The following is a 17915-nucleotide window of genomic DNA, read 5'->3' as shown; positions in this document are numbered from 1 at the left end:
TATATATCTTGAGACTTTAAAGATATCTTGAGATAATTTTAGAGGAAAAGAAAAATACTCTTAGATGTATTCATGAACCCAAAGGGGAATTTGCTCATTATTCACAATTTATAAAGAGTAAAAGAAAGCATGGAAGAATAAGGAAACTGTTATTACTGAATGCTTACTAAACACTCATTTTCTGACGAAAGCTCCAGATGCTGCTTATTACTGGCTGTCTTCTGTGTTCCAGGCTACATGGAAGTAGTGCAGATACCAAGAGGCTCTGTTCACATCGAAGTCAGAGAAGTTGCCATGTCAAAGAACTATATTGGTAAGTAGCATATTTTGCTAGATTTTAAAAATTAATGAGGAAAAGCACCACAGTATCATGAAGGAAAAGACATACTGCTTTGAGGTAGAACACTTCCATGTTAAAAAGAAGTTCCACATGAAAGAACTAAACAAAAAAATCAGTAGTTTATAGGTTACTCTTCATTGGGTTAGTTGATTTTTTTTTTTTTTAATTTTTGGCTGCGTTGGGTCTTCATTGCTGTGCACAGGCTTTCTCTAGTTGGAGTGAGCGGGGGGCTATTCTTCGTTGTGGTGCATGGGCTTCTCACTGAGGTGGCTTCTCATTGCAGAGCATGGGCTCTAGCCGCATGGGCTTCAGTAGTTGTAGTACACAGGCTCAGTAGTTGCGGCACACGGGCCCTAGAGCGCTTGGGCTTCAGTAGTCGTGGTGCGTGGGCTTCAGGAGTTGTGGCTCATGGGCTCTAAAGCGCAGGCTCAGTAGTTGTGGGGCATGGGCTTAGTTGCTCTGCGGCATGTGGGATCTTCCCAGATCAGGGATCGAACCCATGTCCCCTGTGCTACAAGGGAAGTCCCATAGTTGATTTTTTTAAATCAATTTTAATGAGAGATAATCTACATATAATAAAATGCATCCATTATAAGTGTATAGTTCAAAAAGTATTTACAGTTTTATCAGTATCTGTCTCTCTCTGTATATAGATATAGATATATATATAAATACCACAACCAAGACGTAGAACATTTCTGTGACTCCAAAACATTCTCTCATTACCCTTTGCAGTCAAGTCCCCCTAGCCTTAGCCTCAGAAAACATTGATCTCTTTTCTGACATTTTATTATTTTACTTTTCTTTATTCTGGAATTTCACATAAATAGGATCATATAGTATGTACTCTTATGTCTGGCTTTTTTTTCGTTCATAACATGTTTTTGAGATTCATCTATATTGTTGAGTGTATCTGAAGTTCATTCCTTTTTATTGCCAAATAGTATTCCATTGTTTGGATATACTGTAATTTATTTATCCACTCACTTGTTGATGGATATTTGGGTCATTGTCAGTCTTCAACTATTACGAATAAAGCTTCTTTGAACATTCATAGACAAGTTTTGTGTAGGCATATGTTTTCGTTTCTCCTGGATAAAAAGCCTAGGAGTGAAATCACTGGGTCATATGATAAGTACATGTTTAACTTTATAAGAAATTAATTAAGTTAACTGTTTTCCAAAGTGATTATATCGTTTATATTTCCACCAGTAATGTAAAAGAGTTCCAGTTGCTCTACATCCTGTCAGTACTTGGTATTGTCAGTCTTTTTAACTCTACCCATGTAGATATTTTTTTGTAAAATGTCTAAACAAATATTTTGCCTATTTTTACATTTTTTCTTTTTATAAAGTTATGAGCTCTTTATATATTCTAGTTATGTCTTGTTCAAATATATGTTTTATGAATATTTTCTTTAATCTGTGGCTTGTTTATTTCTGTTCTTAATGGTGTCTTTTAATTCTGATGAAATCTAATGTAATAATTTTTTTATGGTTTGTGCTTTCACATCCTATCTTAGAAATTTTGCCTACCCCAGGGTTGCAAAGATTGTCTTCAATGTGTCTTAAAGAAATTATGGGTTTAGCTTTTACATTTAGATATATGGTCCATTTTGAGTTTTTATGTACGGTATAATAAGGATTGAAATCCAGTTATTTTCACATGGATATTCAATTACTATAGCACCCTTTGTTCAAGAATGTTATTTTCCCCATTGAATTACCTTGACATTTGTGTTAGAGATCAATTGCGTGTGAATGTATGGATCTATTTCTGTTCCCTCCCATTGTTCCGTATGTCTGTCCTTAAACCAAAACCACACTGTGTTGATTAATAGAGATTTCCATTAGGTCTTGAAAATAGGAAGCATTAGGTCCTCAAATTTGTTCCTCTTTCTCAAAATTATTTTTGCTTTTCTAGGTCCTTTACATTTCTATATACATTTTAGAATCAGCTTGTCAATTTCTACAAAAAGAGATTATTTGGAATCTATAGATCAATTTGGGGAGAATTGACATCTTAAAAATATTGTCTTCCAATACATGAACAGACTTACCTGTATATTTATTTAAGTCTTTACATTTGTTCAGTAATGCTTATTTTTCAGTGTACACATCTTGCACATACAGATTTTTTAAAAATCTGTCACTAAATATTTCATGCTTTTTGATGTTATTGTAAATGATATTGATATTTTAATCTCATATTTGAATTGTCAGTTGTTATACAGCAATTGATTTATTTTTGTATTGACCTCATGTCCTGTGACCTGGCTATACTCATGTATTAGTTCTGATAGTTGCTTTGTACATTTATTTGGATTTTCAACATAGATTATCATGTCATCCTTCAACAAAGTCAGTTTTACTTCTATCTTTCCAATATTTATGTCTTTTATATCTTTTTTCTTGCCTTATAATAGTGATCAGGACCTTCAGTACAATGTTGAATAGAAGTGAGGAGACTGGACATCCTTTCATTGTTACTTATCTTAAAGGGAAAGAATTCAGTTTTTTGGGGTTTTTTGTTTGTTTGTTTTAACCACTAAATATAATGTTAGCTAGAAGATTTATGTAGATGCCCTTTATCAGGTTGAAGAAGTTCCCTTCTGTTTCTAGTTTTGAGAGTTTTCTTCATGAATAGGTTTTGAGGTTTACTGCATGATCATGTGTTATTTTTTCCCCTCCCTTTCCTGTTAATATAGTAAATGCATTGATTGGTTTTCAAATGTTAAATCAATCTAGCATGCTTGGGATAAAAATCACTTTGTCATAAATTTATTATCCTTCGTATATATTGCTATAATTGATTTACTAATATTCTGTTAAGAATATTTGCATCTATGTTCATGTATATTGGTCTGTAGTCTTTTCTTATAACATATTTGTTGGTTTTTATATTAGGATAAACCTGTCCTCGTAAAGTTGGTTGGGAAATATTCCTTTCTTCTCTATTTTCTGAAAAAGTCTGGGTAAAATTGATATTCTTTCTTTTTTTTTTTTTTTTTTTTAGGGGAATTAAAAGGTACTCTTCTGAGTCTAAGCGACCCAGGAAGTCCATCCCCACCTCTTTTTCTTTTTTGCGTTATGTGGGCCTCTCACTGTTGTGGCCTCTCCCGTTGCGGAGCACAGGCTCCGGACGCACAGGCCCAGCGGCCATGGCTCATGGGCCCAGCCGCTCCACGGCACGCGGAATCCTCCCAGAACGGGGCACGAACCCGCCCCCCCTGCACCGGCAGGCGGACTCTCAACCACTGCGCCACCAGGGAAGCCCCTATTTCTTAATGTTTGATAGAATTCAACTGTGAAACCATCTGGGCTGGAGTTTTCTTTGTGGGAAGTTTTTAATGAAAAATTCAGTTTCTGTAATAGGTATAAAGTTGTTGAATTCATTCGCATAATTTTGTGCATAATATTCCCTTATTCTGTTTGAATGCCTGTAGGATCTGTAGTGATGGCTCTTCTCTCATACCTCACATTGGTGATTTGTATCTTCTTTTTCTTGGTGGTTCTAGTGAGGTGTTTATTAACTTTATTGATCATTTCAAAGAACAAGCTTTTGGTTTAAATGACTTTTCTATTATTTCTCCATTTTCCAGTACATCGATTCCCACTCTTCTCTTTATTTTTTCCTTTTTGATATTCGCTTTGTGTTTAATTTGTTATTTTTCTAGCTTCTCAAGATAGAAACTTAGATTATTGATCTTAAAAATCTTTTTTCTAATCTAAAATAGGCATTTTTCACTATAAATTTCCCTCTAAGCATTGCTTTAACTTCATCCCATATATTTGATATTGTTTCTTCCCAACACTCAATTTAAAATATTTTATTTACCATATGACGCATGGCTTAGAAGGTATTATTCAATTTCCAAATATTTGGGGGTTATCTTAATTCCATTATGGACAGATAAGGTATTTGTATGATTTTAGTTCTTTTGTTGAGGTTTGTTTTTATGGCCCAGAATATGGTCTCTCTTAGTGAATGTTCCATATGCACTTGAGAAGAATGTATATCATGGTGGTATTGGGTTTAGTATTCCATAAATGTCAATTAGATTAAATTGGTTGATAGTTTTGTTCAAGTCTTTTACATTTTTATTTATTTTCTGCCTCCTTGTTTCAGCAAATATTGAAAGAATCACGTTGAAATCTCCAACTAGAATTGTGGATTTGTTTATTTCTCCCATTAGTTGTAAGGTTTTGCTTCATTTATTTTCAGAGTTTGTTGTTAAGTGTATAGACATTTAAAATTGTTAGATTTTCTTGATGTATTGAGCATTTTATAATTATCATATGTTCCTCTTTATTTCTGATGATATTCTTTGACCCTCATCTATTTTGACTGATACTAATCTAGCCACCCAGATTTCTTCTGATTAGAGCTTGCATAGTAAATTCTTTTCCATCCATCCACTTTTCACATGTAGGTGTTTCTGAACTTTAAATATGTTTCTTTTAGACAACATGTAGTGTGACTCTGATTTCTTATTGTATCTAACCATCTTTGCTTTTTCAATTACAGTCTCTAAATGCGGGGCTTGCCAAACTTTTTCTGTAAAGGGACAGATGGTAAATATTTTCAGCTTTACAGGACATGAAGTCTCTATCTCAGCTATTAAGTTCTACTATTGTTGTGTGAAAGCAGATACAGATAATACATAAATAAATGGGTATGACTGTGTTACAATAAACTTTATTTACAAAACAGGTGGTGGGCCATAGTTTGTCAGCTCCACATCTGGATCATTTATATTTAATGTAATTGTTAAAATCATTGGGTTTAAGTCTACCATTGTGCTATGTTTTTATTTGTTCCATGTATTTTTCCCTTTATTCTCCTTTTATGTCTTCTTTTAGGTTTATCAAGTGTTTTATAGTATTCCATTTGGACTCTACTAATGGCTTATTAGCTATACTTCTTTTTTCTATTTAATTAGTGGTTGCTCTAGAGTTTACAAAATGCATCTTTAATTTATCACAATATACCTTCAAATAATATTATACCATTTATGTATAATGCAAGATGCTTATAACAGTTTATTTCCATTGTCTTCTTCCATCCTTTGTGCTATTTTTTAAAAACACATTTTACTTTTTCATATGTTATAAACCCTACAATACATTGTTATTATTTTTGTTTTAAAGAGTCAGTTATCCTTTTTAAAAATTTAAAAATAAGAACAATTATTTTCTATTTACCTACATATTTATTGTATCTGGCATACTTTCTTTGTGTAGATCTGAGCGTCCATCTGTATATATCTTCCAGTTTTTTCTCATATTTGTTTTCCTTTAAAATCCTTGAGTATATTTATAATAGCTTTTTGAAAGTTATTTTCTGCTAATTCCATAACTTCTGTCATTTCTGAGTCTGTTGCTTTGACTTGGCTTTCTTCGTGGTTTGTACCGTACCTTCCCCTTTCTTGCCAGTTGTAGTAATTTTTCATTGGATGTTGTACATTGTGAATATTTTTTTATTGAGAGTCTGGATTTTGTTGTTGTTGGGTTTTTTTCCTTTAAAGAGTGTTAACTAACTTGTTGATGAGCTTGATACCTTTGAGGCTTGTATTTGAGCTTTGTTTAGGTGAGTCCAGAGTAGCCTTAATTCTAGAGTTGCTCAGCCCTACTAAAAATGCATGATTCTCTGCTGAATGCCCTAGTGGTTGAAACTCTCTGAATTCTTTCTCTAGAAATTTTTCTGCTTGTGGTTATTTAGTTTTTTGTTTTTGTTTCTGTTTGTTTGGTTTTTGGTGGGGTTTTTTTGGCCTGGCTTCATGGAATTTTATCCTATGCATATGTGGTTTACTATTCAGCAACAGATTCCCTCCTTTTACTCTAATTCTCTGGTTCTGCAAATTCCAAGTATCTTAGCCTTCCCAGTTTCTGATCTCTGTCTCCTTAACTCAGTGAGACCACCATCCTCTGCTTGGGTTCTCATGGTCTACACTGACAAAAAGTGCCTCCAGGCAGGAAGCTAGGGAGATTATATGACTCACCTTGTGTTCCTTTTTGCCTGTGTCACAGTCCTGCACAGTCCTGGCCAATGTCTAAAAACAGCTGATTCATATATTTTGTGAGTTTTCTAGTTATTTATAATTGGAGGACAAGTCCAATCCCAGTTATTTCCTCTGTAAAGAAGTGGAAATTCTGTTTATTTGACGTTTGATCCCTTGAGACAGATTTAGGCTCTGCAGAGACCCTTATGAAATCTGGTTGAGTTCTTATTCCCCTTAAAATACCACCTCTTTTTCCTTAAATCTTTTAAAAATAAGATTATATCTAGAATGCATCTTTAGGTGGAATACCAGTATCATCAGGCTCTTCCTTCCTTTATTTAGGAAGACTCCTTTATTTTTACACCATAATTTTAGATTCTTTTCTGCATCAGCAAGAATCAAAACAAAAATAAGACATCAGATGTTTTCCCTTTGATAATTCTTTGTCCATAATGCCACATCCTCCTCCCTTAGTAAATTCTTATTCAGTCCTTCTTAAATGTTTGGTGTTTTTCTGAACTACGTTATGGTACCAGCAAAGGTGAGTTAGGATTCCTTAAGTGAGTAGATGGGAAAATGGAAAGTGAGAGTTTAAATTGAAGGAGAATTCAAAGCTGCTAGAGCTTTTGTTTTTATTTTTGTTTTTACTGTTTCATGTGTTACAGGCTCAGATGTCCTATATAACCAAGGAATTTTGATGTTTCAAATGAGACAGAGAATTACTGTGAGAGTTGAAAATAAAAAAATTTTAAATACAAGACAAATTTAAGACTAAATAATCCTTAAATTTGGTTAACATGTTCTTATCTCAAAAGATTAATTAGATTTATTTTTGACAATCAAGTGAATTTTATAGCATATGTGAAGTCAAGAAAGTACAGATATATTTGCCAGGCAGATGGGGGTGGGGGGAATGAAAATGGTCTATACTCTTAAGGACAACTGACAGAGGTCCAGAGAGTCAGAGACTCTCTGCATCATGACCCTTTTAGTCCTTTGGGCATGCTTGTTTATCTGGCCTGATAAAGTTTTTGAAGAAGCTAGCATACTAACAAAAAAATTAAACTGACATGTTTGTCACTGTCAAAGCATGATAATCATTATCAAAATTATCACTCATTTATTTATAAAAGTTTTTGTATAGTAGTGCTAATAACCCTTTTTCTATCACATATTTTTAAACTTTTTAATATGTTTTTTCCTGTAGAAGTTTAAAAAATTATGCATGCATATCTACTAATCTTTTTCTTTATACTTTCTGAGGTTTTGGTCATGCTTAGAAAAGCTTTTCAATACCCCAATGTTATTTTTTAAAAAGTACTCTTACATTTTCTCCTACCATTTTATGATTTAACTATGTTTACATTTAAATATTTACCCATCTGGCATTTATTCTTTTCTCTCTTTTTTTTAAACTTTGTTTTTATTGAGGTAAGATTCAAACAACATAGAATTCAAACATTTTTAAAGTGAACAGCATACTGATATTTAGTACATTCCAAAATATTTCCATCACCCCAAAAGGAACCCGGTGTCCATTAAGCAGTTACTTCCCATTCCCCAGCCCCTGGCAACCACCAGTCTGCTGTTTGTCCCTATAGATTTACCTTTTCTAGATATTTCTTATGAATAGATGCATAAAATATGTGACATTTTATGTCTAGCCTCTTCCACTCAGTGTAATTTTTTTTTAGTCTCATCCTCATTGAAGCATGTGCAGTTCTTCATTCTTTCTTATGGCTGAGTGTTATTCCATTGTATTGTATATACCCCAGTTTGTTTATCCAGTCATCCATTGATGGACATTTGGTTGTTTCTACCTTTGGCTATTGGGAATAGTGCTACTATGAACTTGTGTGTACATATATTTGTTTGAGTACCTATTTTCACTTGTTTTGGATATATACCTAGGAATGGAGTTGTGGTATCTATTCATATATAAAGAATGAGACAAATTCAGCATTTTTTTTTTTTTGCCAAAAAGCTAGTCTTTTGTCTTAGTTCCATTTCTTGTTATCTTTCCTTTACTAATTTAGGGTGCTTCCTTTGTTATATATTAATTCCCATATGTACTTTTGTTTATTTCTTAACTGTCCATTTTGTTCTATTGTTCTGTCCATCTGTGTGCCATACCACATGTTGTTCCCACCCCATATTTGTATAATTACTGTTTTAATATTTGGACAGGAAAATCTGCTCCCTAACCCCACCTCCATCCCAAGTTATTCCTTTAGTCATAATTTCCCTTGCTAGTTCCACATTTTTATTCCTATAGATAAGCATTTCATTCCTTTCTATCAATAACATTATAAATACTTAATATCTTCTTGACATTCACATGGAAAATTACTATTTTAATTTGTGCTTAAGAAAATGGTCAAGAATCCCATCTCTACATCCAGCACAGCAACAGTACCCCTTGGTTGAGTTTGCAACAGACTACTATCATCCAAAAAGATCTATCTAGTTTCTGTAGGGGCCACACAAGTGAAGTAAATAGGTATATGGTAGAAACCACCACCCTTGCACACTTTAAGACCTTATGGGTAGCATTCATCTCTGGCAATCCACACACACACCCCGCCCCCACTCCAAGATGCAATATTGTTTGTAGTTTACTGTTTTAGCTGGGGGAAGGAGAGAAGTTTCAGAGACTTCAACCTGGTCTTCCCCACTGGGATAGGTGTTATTTTACAGATCAAGAGATAAATGTGAAGGTTATGCCAGCTACCAAGTATACTGTTTCCATCTTATTTTTATTTATTTATTTATTTTGCGGTGCGAGGGCCTCTCATTGTTGTGGCCTCTCCTGTTGCAGAGCATAGGCTCCGGACACACAGGCTCAGCAGCCATGGCTCACGGGCCTAGCCGCTCCACGGCATGTGGGATCTTCCCGGACCGGGGCATGAACCCGTGTCCCCTGCATCAGCAGGTGGACCCTCAACCACTGCGCCACCAGAGAAGCCCCCTGTTTCCATTTTAAATTCAGGTCTGAGAGAAATGACCACTGACTGGATTCATGGACTCAGTGGACACTCTGTGAGCTGGACCTGGGTCAAAATTCCTTTTATTACTTTACTTCTCTGTGCCCTTATCCTAAACAAGGGGCACCTTTGCCACTTCAGGTTAACTTAGTCCCTGTGCCCAACAGTCCTCAGTATATTTGGATTTTCCCTTTCCCTGCTGGTAATGGCTTTTACGTCCTTTGAGGAAAGGCGAGGAAAAATTACCACTGAGTGCTGTGGTGTTGTGATGTTGTAGGATCCTATCTCCTAGTCACCCAGCCTCTGCTTAAGCTCAGTGGGTCTGGATCAGAAAAGTGCCCATCTCTTGGGCCCCTTGGAAGACTGTATTCTGTTAAATATCTCCATGACTACTCCTGACTGCCATGCTAATTTGTTATGGTTTGTGATAACTGTGCCCACCTCCATTCTAATGCTTATGCCATACCTCCTGGCCTCTAGTATGTTGGGATCATCCCCATTGCTGTCTGCGAGCCCAGTTCTGTAATGACAGTTCCAAGCTTAAAGAGAAGAGGGTCTCAGTGATGCTGGTGCCTGTCTCACCAGCACATTCTTTTTTAAATTAATTAATTAATTAATTGATTTTTTTTTTTTTTTTTTTTTTGGCTGTGTTGGGTGTTCGTTGCTGTGCACTGGCTTTCTCTAGTTTCTCTAGTTGCGGTGAGTGGGAGCTACTCTTCATTGTGTTGCGGGGCCAATTCTAATATGCTATTAGATTGCTATAATATGTTATTAGATACATATCTGGAGTGCAGGCTCAGCAGTTGTGGCTCGTGGCATGTGGGCTCAGTAGTTGTGGCTCGTAGGCTCTAGAGTGCAGGCTCAGCAGTTGTGGCGCATGGGCTTAGTTGCTCCGCAGCATGTGGGATCTTCCCAGGCCGGGGCTCGGGCCTGTGTCCCTTGCATTGGCAGGCAGATTCTTGACCACTGCGCCACCAAGAAAGCCCCAGCACATTCTTTATTGTTCTAATAAATGGAAGGTCTTTCAGGCCCTTGTGTAGAATATAGTCAGCTGATAGAGTTTTTGCCTTATATACTATATCCACTTTTGAATGTGCACTTCTGTGAACTTTTGATCCCTTCCTCTTCTCCCTGCTTCCACCTCCTGCTGATAAGTGCTGCCAGGCCCTGCAGCACCACAGTGCTCGCTACAACCATTTGGGAATTTTTATTGAAAGTCACTAAATCTATAGCTTAATACAGGCAAAATTGAGTCTTTATAAGAACAGGTTATTTCTCTCTACTTGTTTAGATCATCCTTGATGATTTTTATTAAAATTTCATAATTTACCTCACTAACGGTTTGCCTGCCTTTTGATAGAATTATTCCTAAGTATTTTTATATTTTTCGTTGCCACTGAGAATGTCCTTATTTAAAACTGCTTTATAACTGCTATTCCTGATGTAGTAATACAACTGACTTTCATATATTGATTTTTATATCAAAACTTGCTGAACTTTCTTATTAAATGTCTTATTTTTCTATAATTTCTTTTAGATTTTTTACATTAAGATGAAAATTATATCATCTGCAAAAAAAAAAAATGAGTCTTTTGGCTCTTCTTTTCCTTCCTTATTGCCTTTACTTCTTTTTTTCCTACTCTGTTACACTAGCTAGATCCCACAGTCAATGGTTGAATAGAAGTGATGGTAACAGGCATCCTTAACTTTTTCCTGATCTTAAAGAAAATGCCTTCAACATTACATCTTTAGGTTTGATGTTTACTATACATTTTTGTTTGAGTGTTTTTGTTTGCCTTTTATAAAATTAATGAAGTTTCATGCTTTCCTAGTTTACTAAAATTTCTTTTAAATCATATATGAATATTGAACTTTTTAAAATGCTTTTTCTGCATCTGTTAAGGTAATCATCTGCCTTTCTTCCTTTAATAATATGAAAAAGTATATTAATTGATTTTCTATTATTAAACCAGCATTGCAATCCTGGTATAAGCTTACCTTACTTCTGATGTATTAACTTCTATATTACTTTATGCCAATTGCTAATATTTTATTTAATTACTTACATTTTGCATGTTTGTTCAAGAGTGCTGTTGTTGCATAATTTTTATTTATTTGACTGGCCAGGTTTGAACATGAAAATGCTAGACTCATAAAATGAGATTGGACGTATTCTCTTTCTCTATCCTCTTGGAAGAGTTTTGTGAAAAAGTGAAATTATTTTTTCCTTGAATGTGTGGTAGAACTACTCTGTACAAAGTTGTCTGAGTCTGATGTTTTCTTTTGGGAAAACTTTTATTGACTTTGAATCATCTAATATGCATTTTTTGGTATTTTCTGAGATACTAATTCACTGGCAGGTGAATCACAGTACTTCTACTTTACCAAATTATATAGCATCATTATCTAAGAGAAAGAATGTACTTACTGAATTTCTACCAACAGTGGCTGGAGATTACCAAATATTTCTGTTTCTGTGGTAGAATTCCTGGCACCTCATTAGAAATCACTTCACAATGTATATCTAAGTAACAAAAAATAAATTGTTGGTGTTGTCTGTAAAAAAAAAAAAAAAAAGATTCCCATCTCGAAATGGAAATAGATATTCATTGTACACTTCAGTGCAATGATTAATGAGTGCCATTGTGGTAAATGAAGTTTCACATTTTTAGGTAGACAGTGATTTTTTTTTTTTTTTTTTAGCTTTAAAATCTGAAGGGGATGATTACTATATTAATGGTGCCTGGACTATTGACTGGCCTAGGAAGTTTGATGTTGCTGGGACAGCTTTTCACTATAAGAGGCCAACCGATGAACCAGAATCCTTAGAAGCTTTAGGTCCCACCTCAGAAAATCTCATTGTCATGGTAAATATGCCTTTGCCGCTTCATTTCTAATCTTTGTAATCTGACCTGTGAAGTAGGAAGGGGCAGGCTTTATCATCTGAAATTAAAGTGGTGAAATTAAAGTAAATAAAGGTAAAATGGTATGCCTAAGGGTGTAAGTCTGTGTAAAGTTAAGACCATAGTGCTCTTTCCATATGACTGATCTTTTCAATGCCTGCTTGAATAATATTTTTATAACCAAATAAGGCAAATGAGAGAAATGGCTCCAAATTACCCATGAAAACGGAAGTAGAAAATTCAGTATAACTGCATGTGTTCTAAAAGTTGTCTTAAATTTCCCTTAAGACTTACATTATGACATTTTCTTCTTCAAAAGAAATAATAAATATCTGAATAAAGGCTCATTGTATTTTAATTATCTTCACCAGTTGTTTTCAATGTCAGGTTCTGCTTCAGGAACAGAATTTGGGAATTAGGTATAAATTCAACGTTCCCATCACCCGGACAGGCAGTGGAGACAATGAAGTTGGCTTTACGTGGAATCATCAGCCTTGGTCAGAATGCTCAGCTACTTGTGCTGGAGGTAAGACACCCACTAGGCAGCCCACCCAGAGGGCAGGATGGAAAGCAAAACATTCTGAGCTATGCTTTGTGTTTGCTAAAGAAGCTAATTGGAAATATTTCTTGCAGGTTTGCTTCAAGCTGTAATTTAGCAAAAGAAACTTTGCTTTAATTATATTATATTCCGTTTGTTTTTAACCTCATGTAATTTGTACAGATTTGTTGGTAAAATACATCTTGGCACAATGAGTGTCTCTGCTGGTGCTTCTCCCAAGACTATCTTGAAGGTGGGCTGTTTGCTTTTCGTGAACACATTCTTGGTAAAGAACATCAAGAGTTTTAAATAAGAAAATGAGCAAGAATCAGACGGCACAGATGTAACGTCTTGTAATGGGGGATGAGAATGTATGTCTGTGTGCTTGTGTGTTTGTGTTTGTGTGCTTGTATGTTTCCCACAATCCTATTCAAACTCCCTTCTGCAGCCATCCAAGTTAAGGGGCTATATACTGGGATACTACAATAATTACTGGTGTCTGGGTCTCTGGGTTAATGGTGTTTGCAGACCCCATGATAGTCCCTCAGAGAGGTAGCTGCTAGGCGGTGGTTGGTGATGTGTTGGTTGTCCCATGTGCGTTTTTCATGGGTGCCTTTTCCCCACAATTTACTCTATTCCTAATCCTCCTCCCTCTAGTGGCCACCAATGCAATTCTTTACCTCTGGCTGGGAGAGCAGGACAGTTGGCTTCCTTCAAAGCCAACACCCTTGCTGCTGCATGGACTGGTGAGTAGAAGTGCTGTGCAAGCAGCATCTTCCTTCTCTCTGGAGACTAAATGCATCGCCTCCACCGTACACCTTGGTCCCAATAGGCAAGGAGACAAAACCTATCCCTCAGGCCTGTGCTGGACTAGAGCACCTCACCGTTCCGAAAGCAAAGATTAAATTTTGAATAGTGATATTTAGAATGGGAGAGATGGAACTAAAGTGAATCATCCCATTTTACCCCGTATTCCAATGTATTACCTATTTTTCCTTTCTGAACCGCTCAGAAACACATGATTTACATGGACTTCATCCTATTTTGTCCTGTACTCACTGACTCTCTAAACACTTCTGATTCTCAAAGCTTGAATCAGAGAAATTATTTTCACAAAAGTGAATAATCACAATAATACATTCAGTAATTTTAGACTCATACAAAATTAAATCATGGATAAACTCCAACTCCAACTTAAGTAGTAAACACTATGCAAAAAAAAGCAGATGAACAATAATAATGTTTTCCTCCTGTGTGAAGTGTCATGAAACATGGTTATGTGTAATCTGTGGCATCAAAAGATATCTAATTCCCATCCGTTTTATGTATGAAATGGCTGGTGATTTATAAAGTTTTAAAAACTATAGGGCTTTACTATTTCTTTTAACAAAATAAAGGATATTTGAAATTAATTGTTCAAGTGAATGCCATTATATTATATTATAGTGGCATTTATATATATATATATATATATATATATATATATATATATATATATATATTTCTTTGTTCCAATTAAATTCCTTCTTATTTAATCTATAAATTAACTTTGCCCTTTTCACATACCAAAAAGAAGTCTTCATGATAACAGTAAATACATAATTCAGGCCCTGAGGTAAGGTGGGATAAACTTATTAAAGAGTCAAAATAATTTAAAGTTCAGGAAATCTAATGAAGTAGTCTAAATGTCGAGGTTGATTAGCTTGGAGAAGAGAAGGCTGAGGGAAAGTATATTATGATAGTATCTTCAAGTATGTGACAGAATGTTGAATGGGAGGTTCTTAGTGCCTGTTCATCTTTGTACTGAAAATTGCTATATTTGGGGATGGTTTAGATACAGTCTTGTCTGAGGCCAAGGAGGGATTAAGTGAATTCTCAGTGTTCCTTCTAACTCTATTCTTTTGTTCAGAAAGGAGATAGTCCAGCAAAAAAGGGGTGGGGGAGAAGGCCGAGAGAACTGAATTTAGAAGAAAAACTATGATTTTATTAAAGTAAAGAAGTATGAAAAATCTGAATGTGTGTTATTCTTTTCCATAACACTTGTATTGAGAAATCATAATAGAAGAGTGATTTCTTGTGATGGGGCATAAAACAAAAGAAAAACAAGGAGGGAGCAAAGCCCCTGGAAAGAGAATTTTCTCTTTATTTTTTATACTTCTTTCTTCTCTTCTGGAGCTACCAATCCTAGATATTTGAGGTGGTTCTGGGAACTGTAATCCTGCTCAGTTGTGAGTGAAAAGCCTTTATAAGGCCATTGCCTTGTTTGGAAGAGAGATGTACAGTGTTTGAAAATCAGCAGGCATAGTGTGATGAGCTGCATTTCTTGGTAAGTGGTTCTCAAAGTGTGGTCCCCGAACCAGCAGCATCAACGTCACCTGAGAATTTATTAGAATGCTAATTTGTGGGCCCCATCTCAGACCTACTGAGTAGAGTCTCTCTTTGTGGGGCCCCAAAATCTATATTTTAACAAGTTCTCCAAGTGATTCTGATGCTTGCTCAAGTTTGAGTACCACTGGTCTTGGTTGACAGAGAAACTGAAACAGCACTCTAGACACATAGAATCCACGTCCTCATCACTGAAGTCTATGCATCTTTCTAGACTCATTTTGTATCTAAAACAATGTCTGGAACATACTAGGAACTCAATAAATGCTTACAGATAAGTGAATGATCAAAAGGAATTAATTATTTTGACAATTACATATTTGTGTTATTCTTTCCAGTGTGGGAAATGAGAGTTTAGAATTGTTATTTTGTTTGTAAGGTGGGGCAAAGCAATTGTCAGGGGAAGATAGTATAATTTGGATTGTATTCTTTTGTTTACTTTGAATAGGTTGGAAATATTTCCTAGAGTATAGAGTACAGATATCAGTTATTGGAGTTATTCTTCCTACACATTCCCCCACTTTTAACCCCAGGTTCTTTAAATACAGGAGGTTTAGGATTGAGGAAAGGAAAATCCCTTAGGACTCAGGAATCTTGATCAAAGAGAGAGCCAGTGTCAACTGCTCAGTAATGGTAAATGGAACTTCATCTGTTGTTAAGGAATCTTTCAGGAAAAAGTCATTTCTTCTCAGTTTTCACTCAGAAACTAAGGATGAATACTAACGTGTGTTCTTAATTGTGATACTCCACTCTCATCTTTGTAAAGTGGTGCTAGGTATCTTGAGACTGCCAAAACTTTTTAAAATGGAAAAAGAGGGAACAAGAAAGATCTCAAAGAACTTTCTACTGCAGTCTCACAAGACTGTTCAATGTTCTCACGACCTTTGGACTTTGAGTTTGGGAGCAATGTTGATATTTTCTCTTACGAGATCTTTTAAGATAAGAAGTTTTGAGATTGTTTTTCTGTTGCTTAGCAGACCCAGTGACAAATCTAAGACTGCAGGAAACACTGCTAGTGTTTCAGTCCAAGAAATGGTCTTTTCTCTGAGTCAGTGCTGACACACTTCCTTAGCCTGAATAAGAACACTGAGATGCTGTGGAGTGTTGTCTTCAGGATAAATGTGATTTTTAAGATACAGTTATGACTTTTCCTTTGAGAGAATTAAAACTGGACTATTTTCTGAACCATTGTTACTCCCACTAGAGTTTTGTTTCTATACTCTATAATTAATCTGACTCCTAAATTTTTATACTACTATTGTATTCGTGATTAACATGTTGATTGATAAAGCTTGGCTAGGTAGTGAGAACTGTACTAGATTAAAATACAAAGCTTTAGGAATTTTTTAAAGTAGTAATTTATGCTGATATGCCTTTGCACTGTGACTTTTAAAGATTGAAAAAATAATGTTTATTCATCTTTTGATTTTAGTTATATATACTCTCTTTTTACTGATGTTTGGCTAGATGTGTGGTTTTCAAGTTGTAGTGTGCATCAGAATCACCTGGAGGGCTTGTTCAAACAAGATTGCTACGTTCTGCCTCCAGTTTCTGATTCGGTAGGTCTGGGGCAGACTCCAAGAATTTGCATTTCTAACAAATTTCCAAGTGATGCTGGTGACACTGGTTCAGCAACCATACTTCAAGAAACATTGGGCTAGATACTTAGATTTCATAAAGTAAATGTCTAGTAAAACAAATTGACATATCCATTAGGTAATAATCCATATTGCAGTTGTAATCACATTACACCTAGTGTTTTTAATGATAAATGGTTCTAGCTCAGCTGTGTAATGACAAATAAAACTTTACAGTTTATGAAACATTTTTTGGTTCCCTGTTTCATTTGCTCATTCTCAATAACACCATGAGATAGGCACTGCTATTGTTATTCCTGTTTTACAGTAACACTCAAGTGAAGTAACGCTGAAATCAAGACTTAGAAGTCTAGTGATTTTTTTTTAATGTAGCATTTTCTCTTGTAATAAAAATGGTCCTTTACCTTGAAGAGAGCTTTTTCATCAGTTGACATCATCAATAGAGCAACATGATATATTCCCCACTCAAGAATTTCTCCTTTACTAGCTTGAAATTTCATTTTTTCAAATGCTTTCCCTAAAGCAATGATTCTCAGTTTTGGCTGCACATTGGAATCACCTGGGGAACTTTAAACAATTTTGACACTTGGGCCCGCCCCCAGAGATTCCGATTTAATTGCTTGGGAGTATGGCCTGGGCATCAGATTTTTAAAAGGTCCCTAGGTAATTCTAATGTGTAGCCACGGTTGAGAAGTACTGCCTTTGAGGCTAATTGAAGGTTTATTTAGTCTTCAAATAATTTACATTCAGATGCAAATACCTCTGGGAGCATTACTAACTCACATCTCTGTTATTAGTTGGCTACTAGTTGAATGCAAAGGTTAATGAGATTTAGGTATAAGTATCTGGAGTGGGAAAGTTAGCTAGGGACATCAGAGAAGGAAATGAAAAAAGTGGTAGAATACCAATTAATTACATAATTTTGTTTAGTGTGGCCATTGGCCTTGAACATGCCTTTAGAAAGCTTTTTTGTAGTTTAGTTTATTTACGTGCTTTCTTCTTCACCTGATGGATCATTTATAAGCATCTAATTAATGCTTTCAAAACTGACCAAAATTGTGCTAAATATCATTTCTTGGCCTTTTGACTAAGCTCAAGTGCAATTGTGCTAAACAGATTTTCCAAAATCCTTTCTTCTCATTTCAAGTTTCTGTGGTACTTAGGGA

The 17915-nt window shown here is 35.3% G+C and overlaps 1 protein-coding gene across 10 annotated transcripts in view; it reads left to right on the top strand.

Moving 5' to 3' along the window:
- ADAMTS6 (ADAM metallopeptidase with thrombospondin type 1 motif 6) overlaps positions 1 to 17915 on the top strand; it is a 292238-nt gene that overhangs the window by 229436 nt on the left and 44887 nt on the right. For 7 of the 10 annotated variants that reach the window (XM_060092943.1, XM_060092946.1, XM_060092944.1 and 4 more), the window contains 3 exons: positions 233 to 313; positions 12029 to 12192; positions 12616 to 12754. In XM_060092943.1, coding sequence (XP_059948926.1) covers positions 233 to 313; positions 12029 to 12192; positions 12616 to 12754 — 384 coding nt within the window. Of the gene's footprint in view, positions 1 to 232; positions 314 to 12028; positions 12193 to 12615; positions 12755 to 13423; positions 13513 to 17915 lie in introns of all 10 variants that reach the window. The other 3 variants (XR_009531448.1, XM_060092947.1, XM_060092948.1) reach the window with 1 other exon arrangement.

The sequence above is a fragment of the Mesoplodon densirostris genome, chromosome 3 (genome assembly GCF_025265405.1).
Source record: "Mesoplodon densirostris isolate mMesDen1 chromosome 3, mMesDen1 primary haplotype, whole genome shotgun sequence".
NCBI lineage: Eukaryota > Metazoa > Chordata > Mammalia > Artiodactyla > Ziphiidae > Mesoplodon > Mesoplodon densirostris.
Note: the sequence above shows the minus strand (reverse complement) of the source record. Positions and strands in the feature narration are given on the sequence as shown.